We start from the raw sequence: 15,900 nt of genomic DNA on the forward strand, positions 1-15,900 counted from the left end.
TTATGGCATAAGTAGTGTACGATTGGACATACTTGGCAACATTTGATCAGAGGTGTGACCAGAAAATACATTTGTAGTACTTGAGAGTCTCTTCAACTCCAAAGTGTCCAACAAGTGCTCAAGGTGATATAGAAGTCCATTAGAATTGGCTTAATGCTCTACAATATCTAAATGATCTTTTGGAAAGTCTATATCAGATGCAAATCCACATGCATTAAGCACAGTGAGGAGATCTTTAACGTAAGTGAACTAAAACAATCTACTACTAAATTGGAACTTCCTTATGTTTGATAATGAAGTGGGACTAATAGAGATGCAGACCAAATTTGATGGCATTGTGTTGTAACATGATTTATCTCTATAAAAACTGAAGTGACTTGTGGCCCATAGGGATAAATATTTATTTTCCCAATATGTCGTGTTTCCAGTACTTGCGAGCCTAGCAATGGCATAAAGCTCCTTGTCATATGTTGGATATTGCTAAATTGTGGATAAATATTTATTTTCCCAATATGCAGTGTTTGAGTTTCCATCACTTGCAAGCCTGACAATGGCATAAAGCTCCTTGTCATATGTTGGATATTGCTAAATTGTGTTGGTATTTTAATTTGTCATTTACAAGGCAACTCAAACCAGAACAAAGTGTAAGGAACATCTCTCTTTAAATTTATAAAACTAAATAAAAAATGGGCAGAAAACAAATAGTTTCTATTAGGTAAGGTAGAAACCAATCGTATCAACAACAAAATCAATTAAACAAAGAAAACATTTCACTAACAACAAGAAATGTAGTGCAAGAAATTACTTAGAAGCATGCAAAGCTACTTCAAAGAATAAAGATAAGTTCTACACAACGTTTTACACAAATACTTTATTTATAACAACTTATCAAATCCTCACACCCACAACACAATATTTTAACTTCTAAGTCTGAATGAAACTTTCCACAGCAAAATCTAGCATCAACTCTCCTTAAACAATATGTGATCAAGGAACTTATTTATAATCTCTCAAGAGAGAGCTTTTTAAGGATAAAATAATAATAAAACATTTCCCAAAAAAACACACCACTTCAAAGCTATCCTATCCCTACCTACAAAAAAAAAGGACATAAAACACTGTAAAAGCAAAATAATTCTAAAACAATTAATAAAATAAAAGCCTTATAATAACCTCATCACTATCCCATCAAAATAGCGACTGCTTGATGACAACAACTACTAGATGTGGTTGTGGTAGAAGACTGGAAACTTTTGTCATTAAAGTGATTTTTTTAAATTTAAAATAGACTTTGATTCACAAAAATGATTGAATCCTCTAAAACATAGCAACCCTTTTCTTAGAGCCTATAAACGCTCTTAAAACCTCGTGAACATAGAACTGATGAATACAACTCCTTTGCCACTTGATGCCCTGAAATTGGAAACCTTAACCTTGGCATTTAAAAAGTGGAATTGTGGCCGCAATGAATCCACCAATCACAACCAGCTGCTTGACACTCATCTTCAAGACTCTACACTTTGATCAAGGACTTTGATGAAACGCTTGATTTGGTTACAGACCCATCCTTCTGAATTTCAAAACGTAACCTTAAGTAGCACTCTGATTGACTTTTCCTGCTTAGAGATGACAAACAGCACTTGGAAGTGAAAGAGTTTGGACACAACAGCAGTAAAATATGATGAGAATATGAAGGACAAAAGGCTGATCATAGTGAGCGCTCTTACCAACAATGCCAACTTTGAGAATACTTCACTATGGCACTAGAAATTCTTGATAACCCTACAAAAATCAGAATAGAGGACCTGTATTCTCCTATGAACAACATGAGGAAGTTTAATTTGTGAGTTTGAAAAAATAGTAACTTGCATATATAGGCCAACAGTGTTTTAAAAACTAGCTTTTCCTTGATGTAGACACCATTATTTTAAGTGATTTTTGCTTTAAAAAAAACTTGGACATTGGAAATATGCTGACTGACTAAGTCTAGGAAGGCAGAGCTTGAAGGTGATTGCTTTAAATTTTAAAACTAAACTTGGACATTAGAAATATGCTGACTGACTAAGTCTAGGAAGGCAGAGCTTGAAGGTGACAGCACCAAAAAAAAAAATGCCATTTTTAAGCTTCCTTTTACCCACTTTGCCAAGTGCAATTCACCAAGTCATTTGCCACTCCTTCGGCATGGTTTCATAACGGTTATTCTACCTAAATTGTGTGCTACTTTTCCTTGTTTGTTCCCTCTTATGCCTGGTAGTTTTCTAGTTCATTTGACACTTTATAAGTGCCATTGCTTTATGGAATTGTCACTAAAATTGTGTGCCATCCTCTAAGACCCATCTTTGTCATCCTTTTTGGGTGTGGAATTATGCTAGCTTTGCCAAGCCAAAAGTGTACTAGATAAATTCTCTTAGCCTTTTGCCAATTTCCTTTCAGATTCAAGTCAGTGACATTTTCCCCCTCCTTTCTATGCTGAAGCAATTGACCTATCACAACATTTATCATCTTCACTCTGCATATCTCATCCTTGAGCAATTTTACAAGCATTGTTATGAAAAACTAAACCATGACTAGATAACCTTGCAATTGGCAATGTTAAAACATGGTTGACATAGATAACATGACAAGAATGACATGGTTTAATGATTACAAACTTGACTAAAGACGAAGTTTTGTAGGGGTACCAACAAATTGTTGTGGTGACTATCTTATCGTGCAAGGCAAATAGCCTTTGACTGCATATTTGAAAGCATTAATCTCTATCTAGAATTGCTGCTAAGCAATTAGAAGCAGGGGCACTAGATCAACTCCCTCTACTAATATTGGTAGCTTGTCCATAGTCAGGGGGGTGAAATGACCCTCAACCAAATAACTTTTCTTCATGAAGCAAGACAACAAGCATGTAAATAGAATGGATTAAAGTTGAGGACTTCTCTTGCCCCTTCTCATTTATAATCTCCCTATCTGAAGAGCAATTTATTGATATTCATTGACCTAAAGGTCCTCAGTCAATCATTAAAAGTACAAATAGGCACAAAACAAACTCTGCATTTTGGTTCTTCAAATGCGTTTTTTGTGCAGCTAACAAAGAAAACTTTGCCTTTGTGCCACCTCTACTGATCTAATTCAATGGCCAAGTGGCTTGAGAAAAACCAAGTACAAGCCTCCTCTAGAAGTCTTATAATCCTAATAAGTTGTGGAGCTCTATGAGATTCTTTGGTGTGAGCCACTCTTGGATGATGCAAATTTTGACTAGGTCCATGTTGTTGGTGTTACAGTTGGCATTGATGTCAAAGTATAAAGAACATTACCATTGTATTGTTTCCCTATTATTGCCAAAGAGACAAAGAGACAAATAACGAAAGAATACAGATTGTATGTTTCACCTACTGCAGTTGCTTTTACAGTTGTCTTTTGATTGTAGTCCGATCAGATTTTTGTCTCATATTATCCTCCGGGGACCAAAGAAAACCTGTCGCGAATATATAGAGGTCATGATTTGAGCAGAGGACGACGAACAATCCAAGAGCAGAGAAAATATGCACACAAGAACAAAATCATGTTATACGGAACATGCACAAAAACTTCAATGAACACAAATTTCAACCAGCATATACAAAAGAAGTTCGGCCTCTTTTAGGAACAGAGAGCCACGAATTTACCTTCAACGCTTCACACAAAAAAACAAAAACACATGTTTTTATTTTCACGAATTATAGAAACCAATCGAAAAAACTGAAAAAACTTTAGCAAGAATTTAAAAAGCTTGCTTTGATACCATGTTTTGGTAATTTATTGAATTAACTATGAACATAAAATGAACATATAAAGAGATTACAAAATGATGTTTCAAAAAGAAACAATCGTAAACAGAACTGAAATTAGAAACTAACTAAAACCAAAAATTCCTAAATGATAGCCCACACGAGTAGCGGAGTTGGCTTGGGCCGTGTGTTTGCTCCCCATCGGTCTCAGGTTCGACTCCGAGGCCCGGACTCACCCAATGCACCTAGCTTGCAGGCGGCTTGGTACATCCCCAGTGGACTAGTCTCGCCTCACCTAGCCCCTTCCTAAACCCCAACTTGGCAATAAGTAAGTCCAAGGTAAGGTGGGTCACGGGGATACCACTGACACAACAAAAAAACAAAAAAAAAGATTCCTAAATGACCATTAAATAACTAAATATTACTTTAATATTAGTTGCTTAAAAATTTAATTTTTGTATTAAATTTTTTCTTTAAAGTTTATTTTATTATTTATATTTTGAAGGTTGCTAAGACCCATTTTGCCTTGAACACAATTGTCTTGGGATGCCTTGTTATAGTTCAAGAGGCATATTTAACATGTTCATTGAAAAATTAACCCATATGGAGGAAAACCAAACTAAAAAGGCAATAAATGTTAAGTAGATGATCCTCAACGACATTTGGTGGAATTGTGCAAAATACATCCTTAGTTTCACCAAGCAAACTATGAGTACAATTCATCATACTAACATGGATAAGCCTTGTTTGGGAGAAAGAGATGATGGCATCAAATCAATGATTGAGAAGATGAAGACCATCATATATATACAAACAAGCAAGATCATGAAGAAACTTCTTCAAATAGGTGAACAAAATTATTAAAGATACGAGGAAAAATGACCACCTTGCTACACCTTCTTGCCTTCACATTGGGTCCAAAATACTTTGGTGTTGAGATCCTTTCTATGCCAATGAAGATTGCCTCATATGAAATGGTAATTAGATATTCGATAATGAAAACGGAAAAAAAAAATTGGATATTCAATAATGAAATGAAGATTACATATCGATGTTTCTAAACGAAACAATCAACAGAAATAGAAACTATCTATAACAACTAAAGAAAACTAAATATTCCTAAATGACCATTAAATAATAGGGTATTACTTTAATAATATAGAGATTTCGAAGTTGTCTAAGGAGACATAGCAACATTTAATTGACTTTTCCCTAATCTAATTTGCATGATGTAGTCATGACTAAGTTCATTGATTTTATAAACTTCAATGGTCAATGAGTTGAAGCTCTTCATGACAAGTTCAAGAAGGATCTCAAAATCGGTGTTATTTCCATGGCCAACAATTCCATCACCTACAAACTCTAATGATCAAATTTTTATTGCAAGTATGACGTGTCAATTTTTAATCCAAATTCTAAAATAAAAAGTTTAGATAGATAAAACATTTCAAGTTTGAAGTTTCCTTTTTTATTTTAAATTTTTAACTCTTGTCTAAATAGGAGATTTGAATGCCACTTTTAGGAGGTATTATCCAATGGTTTTTTTATCCCCTTTTGTGCTTTCATGTATTGATTTCTCTCTTTAATGGATGCTTGAGATAGAGTTTGTAGAGCACATTTTGTAGTTATTATTATGTTGTCAAAATTACTCCAAATCTAAGTGTTGGTGTCGTCTCTTGTGAAGGTTCCTTACCTATATTGTATTGTAACCAACATTGGTTCAAAATTTGGAGGCTGCTTTTTTACCAAAAAAGTTTTCCCAAATCACATTATTTTTTTAGAGTGAATGATTTTCTTGTGTTGTTTCTTTCCTACAAACTATTTTGGATAATGTTTTTTGCACCTTCACATCCTTTCATTTGGTATCAACCCCTAATCCACTCAAATCCGAGGTGGCAGGAATCCGCATTTTTTGTACAATTCTTGGTTTTTGGGTGGGAGCATGCACAAAGAATATCTTTATTTCAAGAAGATAGCAAGCATGTCTAGACTAAAGATGGAAAAAATTCAGCAGCCCTAACTTTGAGTTGTGGATGCTCAAGATGGAGGTTTCTCTCATACATCAAGATCTATATGCTGCAATATCTAGATCTGAACCAAATATAGTGTCACCAAATGATTGGGCAAAGTCGGGTAGAAATGCAAGAAGCCTTAACAGGCTTTAATCGACAAATATGTAATGTCCCATTTGAATTTTTAATATCTCAAAGGGATTTTTTCTTGATATCCAATCAAGTTTAATTCTTTATTTCTATACAATAATATATAGTTACATCAAAAACTATACTTCTTCCAATTGGTATTTCTAATAACTTATCAAATTCACACAATGTTATTAACTTAAAATTATAATAATGTCTACTAGAAGATTAGTCATCTTAGCACAGTGGTGATTACTGTATAGTATCACTCTTGAGAAAATGTGGGTTTTCGTCCTACAATTCTTGCCACAAAGGTTTCTTCCTCGAGTTAAATGTGAAAAATAAATTGAATGAATGATTCAATAATCAGATGATTACATTGAACGATATACACACGTATATATAGAGGTTACAAGACGATGTTCTATAATTAGAACATAACGTTAAAGTAAAAGATTAAAGAGCTAAAAGCTAATTAACTAAAAAGAAAAAGCTAAATGCTAAATAAAGCTTAAAAGCTAATTAATTAAAAAGAAAAAGCTAAATGCTAAATAAAGCTTAAAAGCTAATTAACTAAAAAGCTACATGACCATTAAACAAGGAACTAAATATAGGTGACTAAAATATAATTAAATATTCTTAATACCCTCCCTTAATGGTCATGCTATCTATCACACCAAGCTGCCCTCTAAATTTGAGAAACTTTGTCGAGCTCAAGGACTTGGTGAGGATATCTGCAGTCTGATCTTCTGTAGGAATGTACTGCAGTATCACTGATCCATCTTCAACATGTTGGCGGATGAAATGACAATGAAGCTCCACATGCTTTGTCCGCTCATGGAAGACTGGATTTTTGGCTAATTTTAGAACACCTTGATTATCACAAAACAAGGGAGTAGGTACTGGTTGAGACATTTGCATGTCTGCAAGCATCCTACGTAGCCAAATTGCCTCACATGCTGCCTTAACAGTTCCCCGATACTCTGCTTCGGTCGAGGAAAGAGCTATTGCCTGTTGCTTCTTGCTGGTCCATGTGACTACACCTGTACCCAAGCTGAAAACATACCCAGAAGTTGACTTTCTGTCATCAACACAACCTGCCCAATCTGAGTCTGTAAAACCAACCAGCCTATGATCTTTGCTTCTGCCGTATAGAATGCCAAAATCAGGAGTGCCCTTCACATATCTAAGCACACACTTCGCTGCAACCCAATGCTCAACTTTTGGGGCTAACATGAAGCGAGAAATATAGCTCACAGCATAACTGATGTCAGGTCTAGTGGCGGTGAGATAGATGAGGCTGTCCACTAGTTGCCTGAATGAAGACTCATCCACTACAGGTGAATCTAATTTGGCTGATAATTTGAGCCCTATCTCCATAGGTGTAGATGCAAGTTTACAATCTTGCATTCGAAACTTATCTAGTAGGCTCTTGGCATACTTTGACTGAGAAATGAATATGTGGCTATCAGTCTGCCAAACCTCTACATCGAGACAATAATGGAGAAGTCCCAAATCTGTCATATCAAAATGCTGACACAAATTCTGTTTGACCTGCATGATCAGATGTGTTGCATTGCCAGTAATGATGAGATCATCAACATAGACTACTAGAAATAGAATATCATCACTAGTATGTTTGACATACAAATTGGGATCTGAAGGACTCCTCTGAAAGCCTTGATCAATCAAGTACTTATCAATTTTGATGTACAATGCACGAGGAGCCTGTTTGAGGCCATAAAGTGCTTTGACTAGTCTACATACCTGGTGTTCCTTACCAGCAACCTTGAAACCTGGAGGCTGTGTCATGTAGACTTCTTCCTGCAAATCACCATTGAGAAAGGCACTCTTGACGTCCATTTGATGGACTTTCCATCCAAATTGAGCTGAGAGAGCGAGGACAAGCCTAATGGTACTCATCTTGGCTGTGGGAGCAAATGTCTCTTCATAGTCGATGCCCTCCTTCTGTGAAAACCCTTTTGCCACCAACTGAGCCTTGTACTTATCAAGACTTCCATCAACTTTATACTTGACTTTAAACACCCATTTGCAGCCAATGGGCTTCTTTCCTGGAGGAAGATCAGACAATACCCAAGTGTTGTTTTTCAGAAGACTATGTTGCTCCGCTGCCATAGCCTTTTCCCATTCAGGTACACCTTTAGCCTCTGTATATGTTTGAGGCTCATAAATACTGTGAATGTTGGCCATAGAGCAAAATTAACTGTGTGTTGTTGGCTCTTACCTCTAACAGATCTACCCTCAATGAGCTCATCATTATGAAGATCACCAATAGTCTTGGCCCACCACTTAGGCCCGAGAGTAGAAGTACCAACATCTGTTGCAGGATGAAGAGTGCCTAGAATATCTGGAGCAAGCTCCTTTGGATGTGGATCGAGAAGATCTTGAGGAAAGTCAGGGGGTGCAATGTCATGCCTGGGAGACCCCACAACTTCAGAGTCAACTAAATCCCTCCCATCAAGTGGAGCTAAGGGAAGACGAACACCCATACTTACAGCCTTTGGAGGGTGATCCTTAGTGCTCAAATCAGGAGAGGAAGGCTGAAAAGGCCCTCTTTCTTCATCAAATACTACATCTCAACTGAATATGAGGTGATTAGTGTCTATATCAACCAGTCGATATGCCTTGTGGTTGTCACTGTAGCCGATGAACATCAATTTCTGACTCTTTGGATCCAGTTTGATGAGCGTGGCATCTGGAATCCAAACATAAGCTGTAGAGCCAAAAACTTTCAAATGACTGATTTTGGGCTTCCTGCCAGACCAAGCTTCCTCTAGAGTCATCTTTTTAACGGCCTTTGTGGGAGACCGGTTCAGAAGGTAGACTGCAATGAAGACCGCTTCCGCCCAAAAGTGTTTTGGAACATTTCTATGCTCCAACATAGACCGAGCCATCTCAGTGACTATACGGTTCCTGCACTCAACAACACCGTTCTACTGTGGGGTGTAAGGTGTGGTAAGTTGATGCTTAATGCCATGTGATGCACAAAAGTTGGTGAACTTTGTAGAACAAAATTCCCCTCCATTGTCGAACCGAAGAGTGACTATCTGACAACTAGACTCTTTTTCCACTAAGGCCTTAAACGTTTGAAACATGGTGAACACCTCTGATTTCTGCTTAAGAAAATAAACCCACATGCGTCTGCTGAAATCATCGACAAATAATAGAAAATACCTGCATCCAGTGACTGATGGAGTGTTCATGGGACCACAAATGTCTGCATGAACGAGTTGCAAGACCTTGGATTCTCTCCAAGCGTCTCCATCTGAAAACGGAGTCCTATGCTGCTTTCCAGCTTGACACGCTCCGCAAACTCCATGATTCTGAGTTTGAATCTCAAGTAATCCTACGACTAGATCCTCTCGAACCAACCGAGAGAGATAGTGGACATTGAGATGCCCATATCGCTGATGCCAAAGAGTGCTGATGGAAGTACTCCTAGCTGCCATAGCGAGCTCCTGAGAACCAGTAGAATCAACAAGTCTATAAAGACCATGATCCTCAATACCAACTGCAACTGTAGTGCGAGTCTCCCTGTCAACAATGTTGCACTTGTGCAACCCGAAGACGACATCCAGCTGTGGTGAATGTTGTATAATCTGACTGACTGACAATAGATTGAGCTTCATACCAGGTACAAAGTATACATTGAGGAATATTAAATCCCTCCCACCAGATGAAATCTGAACGTTGCCCTTGCCGACAACAGTATACTCTTCACCTCCACCAAAGATCACTGAATCAATGAAAGGAATGTACTCTGTAAACCAATCCCGATGATGTGTGAAATGTTGAGAGGCTCCAGAGTCAATGTACCAGGCTGATGATTGAACATCATCAGAGGAGGTTTGGGCCATGAACGCATAGAAGGCAGATTCCTTCCGATCAGGATGTGTGGCAAAATTGGCTTTCTGCTTAGACCCTCCCTATTTGGATTGCTGGGATGCTATCAATTTCCGGCAATCTTTCACCAAATGGCCATATATATGACAGTAGGAACACTGTAAGCTCTTCTTTTTGGAAGACTGCTGAGGTGGACCTTGACCTTGTCCTTTCTGCTGGAAGGACGGAGCTTTACCCTTGTACTTAGGCGAAGCTGAGGCTGTGAAAGCCTGTTCAGTGGATGAACTAGCGCTGCTTCCAAACTGTTGCTTCCATTGATCCTGTTAGAGCAGTTTGTTGCAAATATCACGAAATTTCAAATCAACACTAGTAGAGGAGATATTGAGCGTATCAATGAAATGGTCGTAGGATCTAGGAAGGCTTTTCAGCGTGATCACTACCATATCCTCTTCCACCATGGTTCGGCCTATAACTTCTAACTGATCACGGATGTCCTTGATCTTCGTAAGATGTGCCAGGATAGATGACTTCTCATCCATCATGATAGAAAACAACATATTCTTCAGAAAGAAAGCTCGGCTCTTGTCAGACGTTTCATGAAGATCCTTCAAAAGATCCCAAATCTCTTTTGTTGTTTTACCTGAAGGCACCTGTGGGAGTTGATCATCTGTGACGGAGAGTTTGATAAGCATGATAGCCTCTCGATTCTTCACATCATGTTTGTCTTGATCATCCCCTGTTGTTGTAGGACGAGATTCCTTGCCCAAAACAAGTTGATCAAGGCAACGATACTCAAAGATGGTAAGCATACATTGTTTCCAGGTGTTGTAGTTGCGGCCGTTGAACTTTTGACTGTGTTCCAACATGATGTTGGTTAATGATGTCATCACGGAAATCGAGGTTGATCGAGGTCAACTAAGTGAAAGCAAGAGACAGAAGAATCTGAAAAAAAAATCAGAATAGAAACAGCTGCTGAAAAAACTGAAACCCTATAGGAGAATTCTGGCACGAATTCCAAGGTTTGGAAGAAACCCAAAAATTAAAATTTTCTGCACACTTAAAACAGCATAAATGGTGCCAAAAAAACAGCAAAAATCCCAACGTCCACAGAAATAGCAGAAATTGTGAACTGTTTTTAAATTTCAAGGCAAATTGCTGGCACAAAAATTGAGGCACGGAAAACGAGGCACCCAGAAAAATCTGAGACCAACCCAAAAAAGCTCTCAAAAAACCCACCAAGAATCTGAAAGCAAAATGCAAATCCGACGACTCAAAAATTGAGGCACGGAAAATGATGCACCCAAAAAATCTGACGACGACCCAATTGAGCTCTTAAAAAACCCACCAAGAATCTACAACCAAAATAAAATTTCGACTTGAACAGAAGGGTCAAAATCCTAGTCAAAAATTGCAGAAACCCTAGGAAAATTTTCAACCTGCAAAAAAAAACTGCCCAAGAAGAGAAAAAAAATCTGTTTTTTTTTTTAAAAAAAGTTTAAAAAAAAATCTCTTCAATAAAAACTTCAAAAAATTTTAATAACAAAAATTTTCGAAATTTTTTATTTCCATGCTCTGATACCATGAAAAATAAATTGAATGAATGATTCAATAATCAGATGATTACATTGAACAACATACACACGTATATATAGAGGTTACAAGACGATGTTCTATAATTAGAACATAACGTTAAAGTAAAAGATTAAAGAGCTAAAAGCTAAATTAAGCTTAAAAGCTAATTAACTAAAAAGAAAAAGCTAAATGCTAAATAAAGCTTAAAAGCTAATTAATTAAAAAGAAAAAGCTAAATGCTAAATAAAGCTTAAAAGCTAATTAACTAAAAAGCTAAATGACCATTAAACAAGGAACTAAATATAGGTGACTAAAATATAATTAAATATTCTAATATAATGAACCGCAGTTCCATGCTCCAAAGGAATAATAATCAAATAATAAAAGATATATTCTTCGTATGGTGTTACTTCTCCTTGTTTGGTGTCTCTTATTTACTTTCAACAATCATGATTCTTCACATGCACCTTGACTTTTGATGAAATTAACTTTAATTTATATTTTATAATTATATTATATTTTATTTTTTATTTTTATGATATTTTATATTTTTTTATTATTATAATCCCATTTTAAAAAGGGGGCATTACAAGATTGAAAATACTATGTTATTAAATGTTCATGAAGATTCGATTGCAAAAAAACCCTTTTTGAAAAGCTAGGAAACCTATACCAAGCCAAATCACTAGTTAATAAGTTTTTTCTACGAAAGTAATACACTTTGAGGATGAATGATGATGATTTTATTCTTGAGCACCTAAAATGCATTCGACATGGTTATAACCCAATTACAATTTGTGGGTGAGAAGATGAGGAAGATCATTCTCGTGACCCTTTCATGTTCTTTACAAGACTTATGGGAGAACCTAGTAATGGGTAGTGGAAGCATTGTCTCAAAATTAGTGCTCGATGAGATAGTTGGTGCCTTTCACTCTAACAGATATGAGGAGAAGGGCTCTCAAATCTACCAAAGAGGCCTTGGTTGTTCGTTTTGTGGGTGATCTAAAAAAGGGGAAAGGAGGACACCAATAGATCTAAGTCTCTTAAGAGATCTACACTCCTAACAATTTGAAGGAAAAATGATGAAACAATGGCAACACAAACCATTTCAAAAGGGATTGCAAGGATGGCAGAGATGCATTTTTTGAGACTTTTTAAAGACTTAAATAAAGGAGTTATTCATACCATTGTTCAAAAACTTGGCAACCTAAATTTTAATGACTCCTTAAGCCTTGACAAAACTCAACAAATTAAAAAGTTAAATATACATACAAAACAAACTAAACTAATGCATGAAATGCATAAAGAATGAATTTAGACAACACAAAAGTCTATTTTGAATTTTTGATATAGTAGCATCACTTGACTTGGGATTGACTAGGCGAAACAGATGCATAGATGAAATTCAGATATTCAAATTTCAAGATCAGATATTCAAATTTCAAGACCTAAGCAATAGAGACTAAAAACTGAAATTCATAAAATGTGGAAAAATTATGTTCATCATTTCAAGCCAAATAAAGGAAAAAACTCTGCTTCCATCTAGCACAACACAAAACAATAATTTGTATTACATTTTCCTATTTATAACCAACATGAGGATTGGAGGCTAAATTTCATATTTTGATTGCTTTTAAGTTTTAAGCAAATGCTGATAAATGCTTTCAATCAACTGATATTCAATTTAACGTGCTAAGACCCTAATTACAGAAAACAACGATGACAAAAAACATAAAAGTCGGGCACATTTTCACATACCCATGGCAATTTTTTTCATTAGGCAAGCCTCTAAAAATTCTTGCCAAGTCTGTGCTGTAAACTCAGCAAGTCTCACCAAGAAACTCACAAGTTTCCTGCACTGACTCAGTCCACAAGTCCCAAGCGAATACTTGCCAGGCAGAAAAACTTGAGCATCCAGCTTATAACTCACTAAATTTGTACACTATGATCCACACAAGAAAACCTGATTTTGCATTCCCTTTACAACATTATATTGTAACAATGAACTACAGATCATCACTCTAGACAGGAATTATCTAAATCTTTATCACATCATTGATTATTATGCCAAAATGTGCATGAGTGGCAATCTCTGAAAAACAAACCATTGAAGCTTCTTTATGTGATCAGTTCTGGTCAAACTTCCACAACCTTTGTGACACGTAGCTAAGATTGTAATTAAATGTTCTCTTTTATGCAAACTGCACATGATTATTTGTTTGTAATAGATTTATTCATGTAAGGAGCTCTAATCTGTATCCAATACGCCCTTCATAATTTATGATGGTCCATAGAGGATCATTCTAAATGTTTATCATATGAATCTTTATCACAATGTCATTATCAAGGTTGTAATTTTGGTCAAAAATAATTCCACTATGGTGTAGCTAATATCATAATTATTGGCCTTTCATTTTTGGTCCTTTCCGCCCTCATGTTAAGCCTGTTGATAGTTATCAATATAAGCAAGCAGACCTAGTCTGCAATCTATATAAATCATTCTTTGCGTCGGATGGAACACATAGTTCTTCGAGAAAATGGACCATACAGTGTCCTCCTTGTGGCAATCATCTAAATCTTCACAACAATATTAATGGTTCTGCTCGTTAAAGTTGTCATATTGTTCTTTTTGTTGTGGATGTAACCCGTCCTCGAGTGCTTGTAATAGTGTTATCTACGTATAAAGAGCTCTAATCCGCAGTCCATTAACAAAACTCCCCATGGACATCGGAGCGTTCTACAGAATTCATAATACAGTTATGTATATAAGAAGCTCTAAACTTACATCCCTAAGAATCATTCCTTGTAATGGTGAGCCACAAAGTGGCCTTCAAATCATCTCCAAAACTTTATCACAATTTTCCCAAATTCTATTCTCCAAAGTTACGAAATGCAGAAGCTAGAAATTTTTAAACTTAAGTTAAATTCCTTTCACAAAAGCTAACACCTAACCCTAGGGTTGCGAACCGGAAGAACACATAAAATTAGCTAAATTCCCTTACCGGAAGTGTTGTCCTCCTCATCGTCATCGTCACCCGAAGAAGAAGCCGACGAAGACGACGTCTCCTCCGGCCGCCGGAAAACAGAGGAAAACAACTTTCCGGCGCCGCTAGCGATGGGGTTTACAATCCTCGAAAACCACGACCTGCTGCTAGAATTACCATGGCGGCTCTCGAGCGGGCGATCATATGGAGTCCTAGCTGGAGCGTAACGCCTGCGGCCACGAAGCTGCTTGCCCCCTGCACCTCCACCTCCATCTCCACTCCCGTAATAGGGTGTCACTTCCATTAGGGTTTTCTCTTCTCAATGTTATGAAAAGGGCCGAGTAACAATGAAAATGTTCATTACAGTGAACAAGCATGCGCCTGCCAAACCCTACGCAAAAGAGCAGCTGTCGCAGAGAATAAAGCGAAAATGTGGGGAAAAATTCATGGCGTTTGGGTTTTCAATTTTTCCAGTTATTTTTCTTGAGGCCGCCTCTTTTCGGTGAGTATATTCTTTGTGCGGATGGATATAGAGTGTGTATATGTCGTGGAGTGGATAAAGCGTTGAAATTAATGGGCGTGTAGTTTTATGTGATGTATTATGGAGGAGACTACTTTGACTTTGAGCTTCAAATTTGTTCGGGGTCGACTAGATTTTGCAGCCCTCGTTTTGGGGGTAATGGGCGTTAAAGCAATTTTTTAAACTATTGTTTGTAGTTAAGTTCCCATTGTTTTTTGTGTAGAGGCAAAAAGTACATGCTCCGTATTTGTAAAACTCATTTCACTTAACTTGGTAAGGGTACCATGAGCATGATGTGGATTTTTAAAAAATTAAGAATGAATGTTTTTCTAAAATATTTCATTTCAATTGAACATGACTTTTTTTGCAATGTAAATATTTGTCTTTGTTTTTATTTTTAGTTTTTTAGTTTTTTAGTTTTTTATTAAAATATTAGAGTTGCATGTTAAGTGAGTTTAATTTTGGAGGAAACTTTATGGTTAATTGTGTTTAAGTTGGAGTAAGGCTGGGATGGGTGACCTCCCAGGAAGGCCTAATATTTCACCTTGTGAACATCACCTAGATGCAATGAGTGCTAAGTGGACCATTCATTCTCATGAGAGATGGGTTCTTGTGAACCACTACTCATGAAACATGGATCATTGAGTTTGACTCAAAAACTACACAATTGAATCCTCATAGTTATATCATAATTTAACTTTTTATGGAAAATATCTATTATTAATCGATATTAGAGTAGTGTTAAATTGTTTATCTATATCATATGTTTAAATTATATTTATTTTGTTTGAATGAAAAAAAAAAGATCTCAAACATTAGAATCTTGTTAAAATGTATTTTTAATATTTTACTATTGCTACAAAATTTGAATTAGAGAAATCATAATATTTTCACAATCTATTGTATTGTTTATAATGTTTCTAAATTTAAATATGTCAAAAAAAATTACATCAATATTTTGATCACTCTATGATCCATCATTGAGAAATATTTATCATCTTCTCCCTAGTCAAACTATAAGTCTTTAACTTAACATAAACATGTGCAATTTCAACTCT

At 36.3% G+C, this 15,900-nt stretch overlaps 1 protein-coding gene across 1 annotated transcript in view; it reads right to left on the bottom strand.

Moving 5' to 3' along the window:
• LOC131067398 (nuclear pore complex protein NUP1) overlaps positions 1-14,915 on the bottom strand; it is a 38,742-nt gene extending 23,827 nt beyond the window's left edge. The window contains exon 1 of the mRNA XM_058002383.2: positions 14,341-14,915. Coding sequence (XP_057858366.1) covers positions 14,341-14,626 — 286 coding nt within the window. The 5' untranslated portion in view covers positions 14,627-14,915. The remainder of the gene's footprint in view (positions 1-14,340) is intronic.
• Positions 14,916-15,900: the final 985 nt, after the last annotated feature.

This window comes from Cryptomeria japonica, chromosome 5 (assembly GCF_030272615.1).
Source record: "Cryptomeria japonica chromosome 5, Sugi_1.0, whole genome shotgun sequence".
Classification (NCBI taxonomy): domain Eukaryota; kingdom Viridiplantae; phylum Streptophyta; class Pinopsida; order Cupressales; family Cupressaceae; genus Cryptomeria; species Cryptomeria japonica.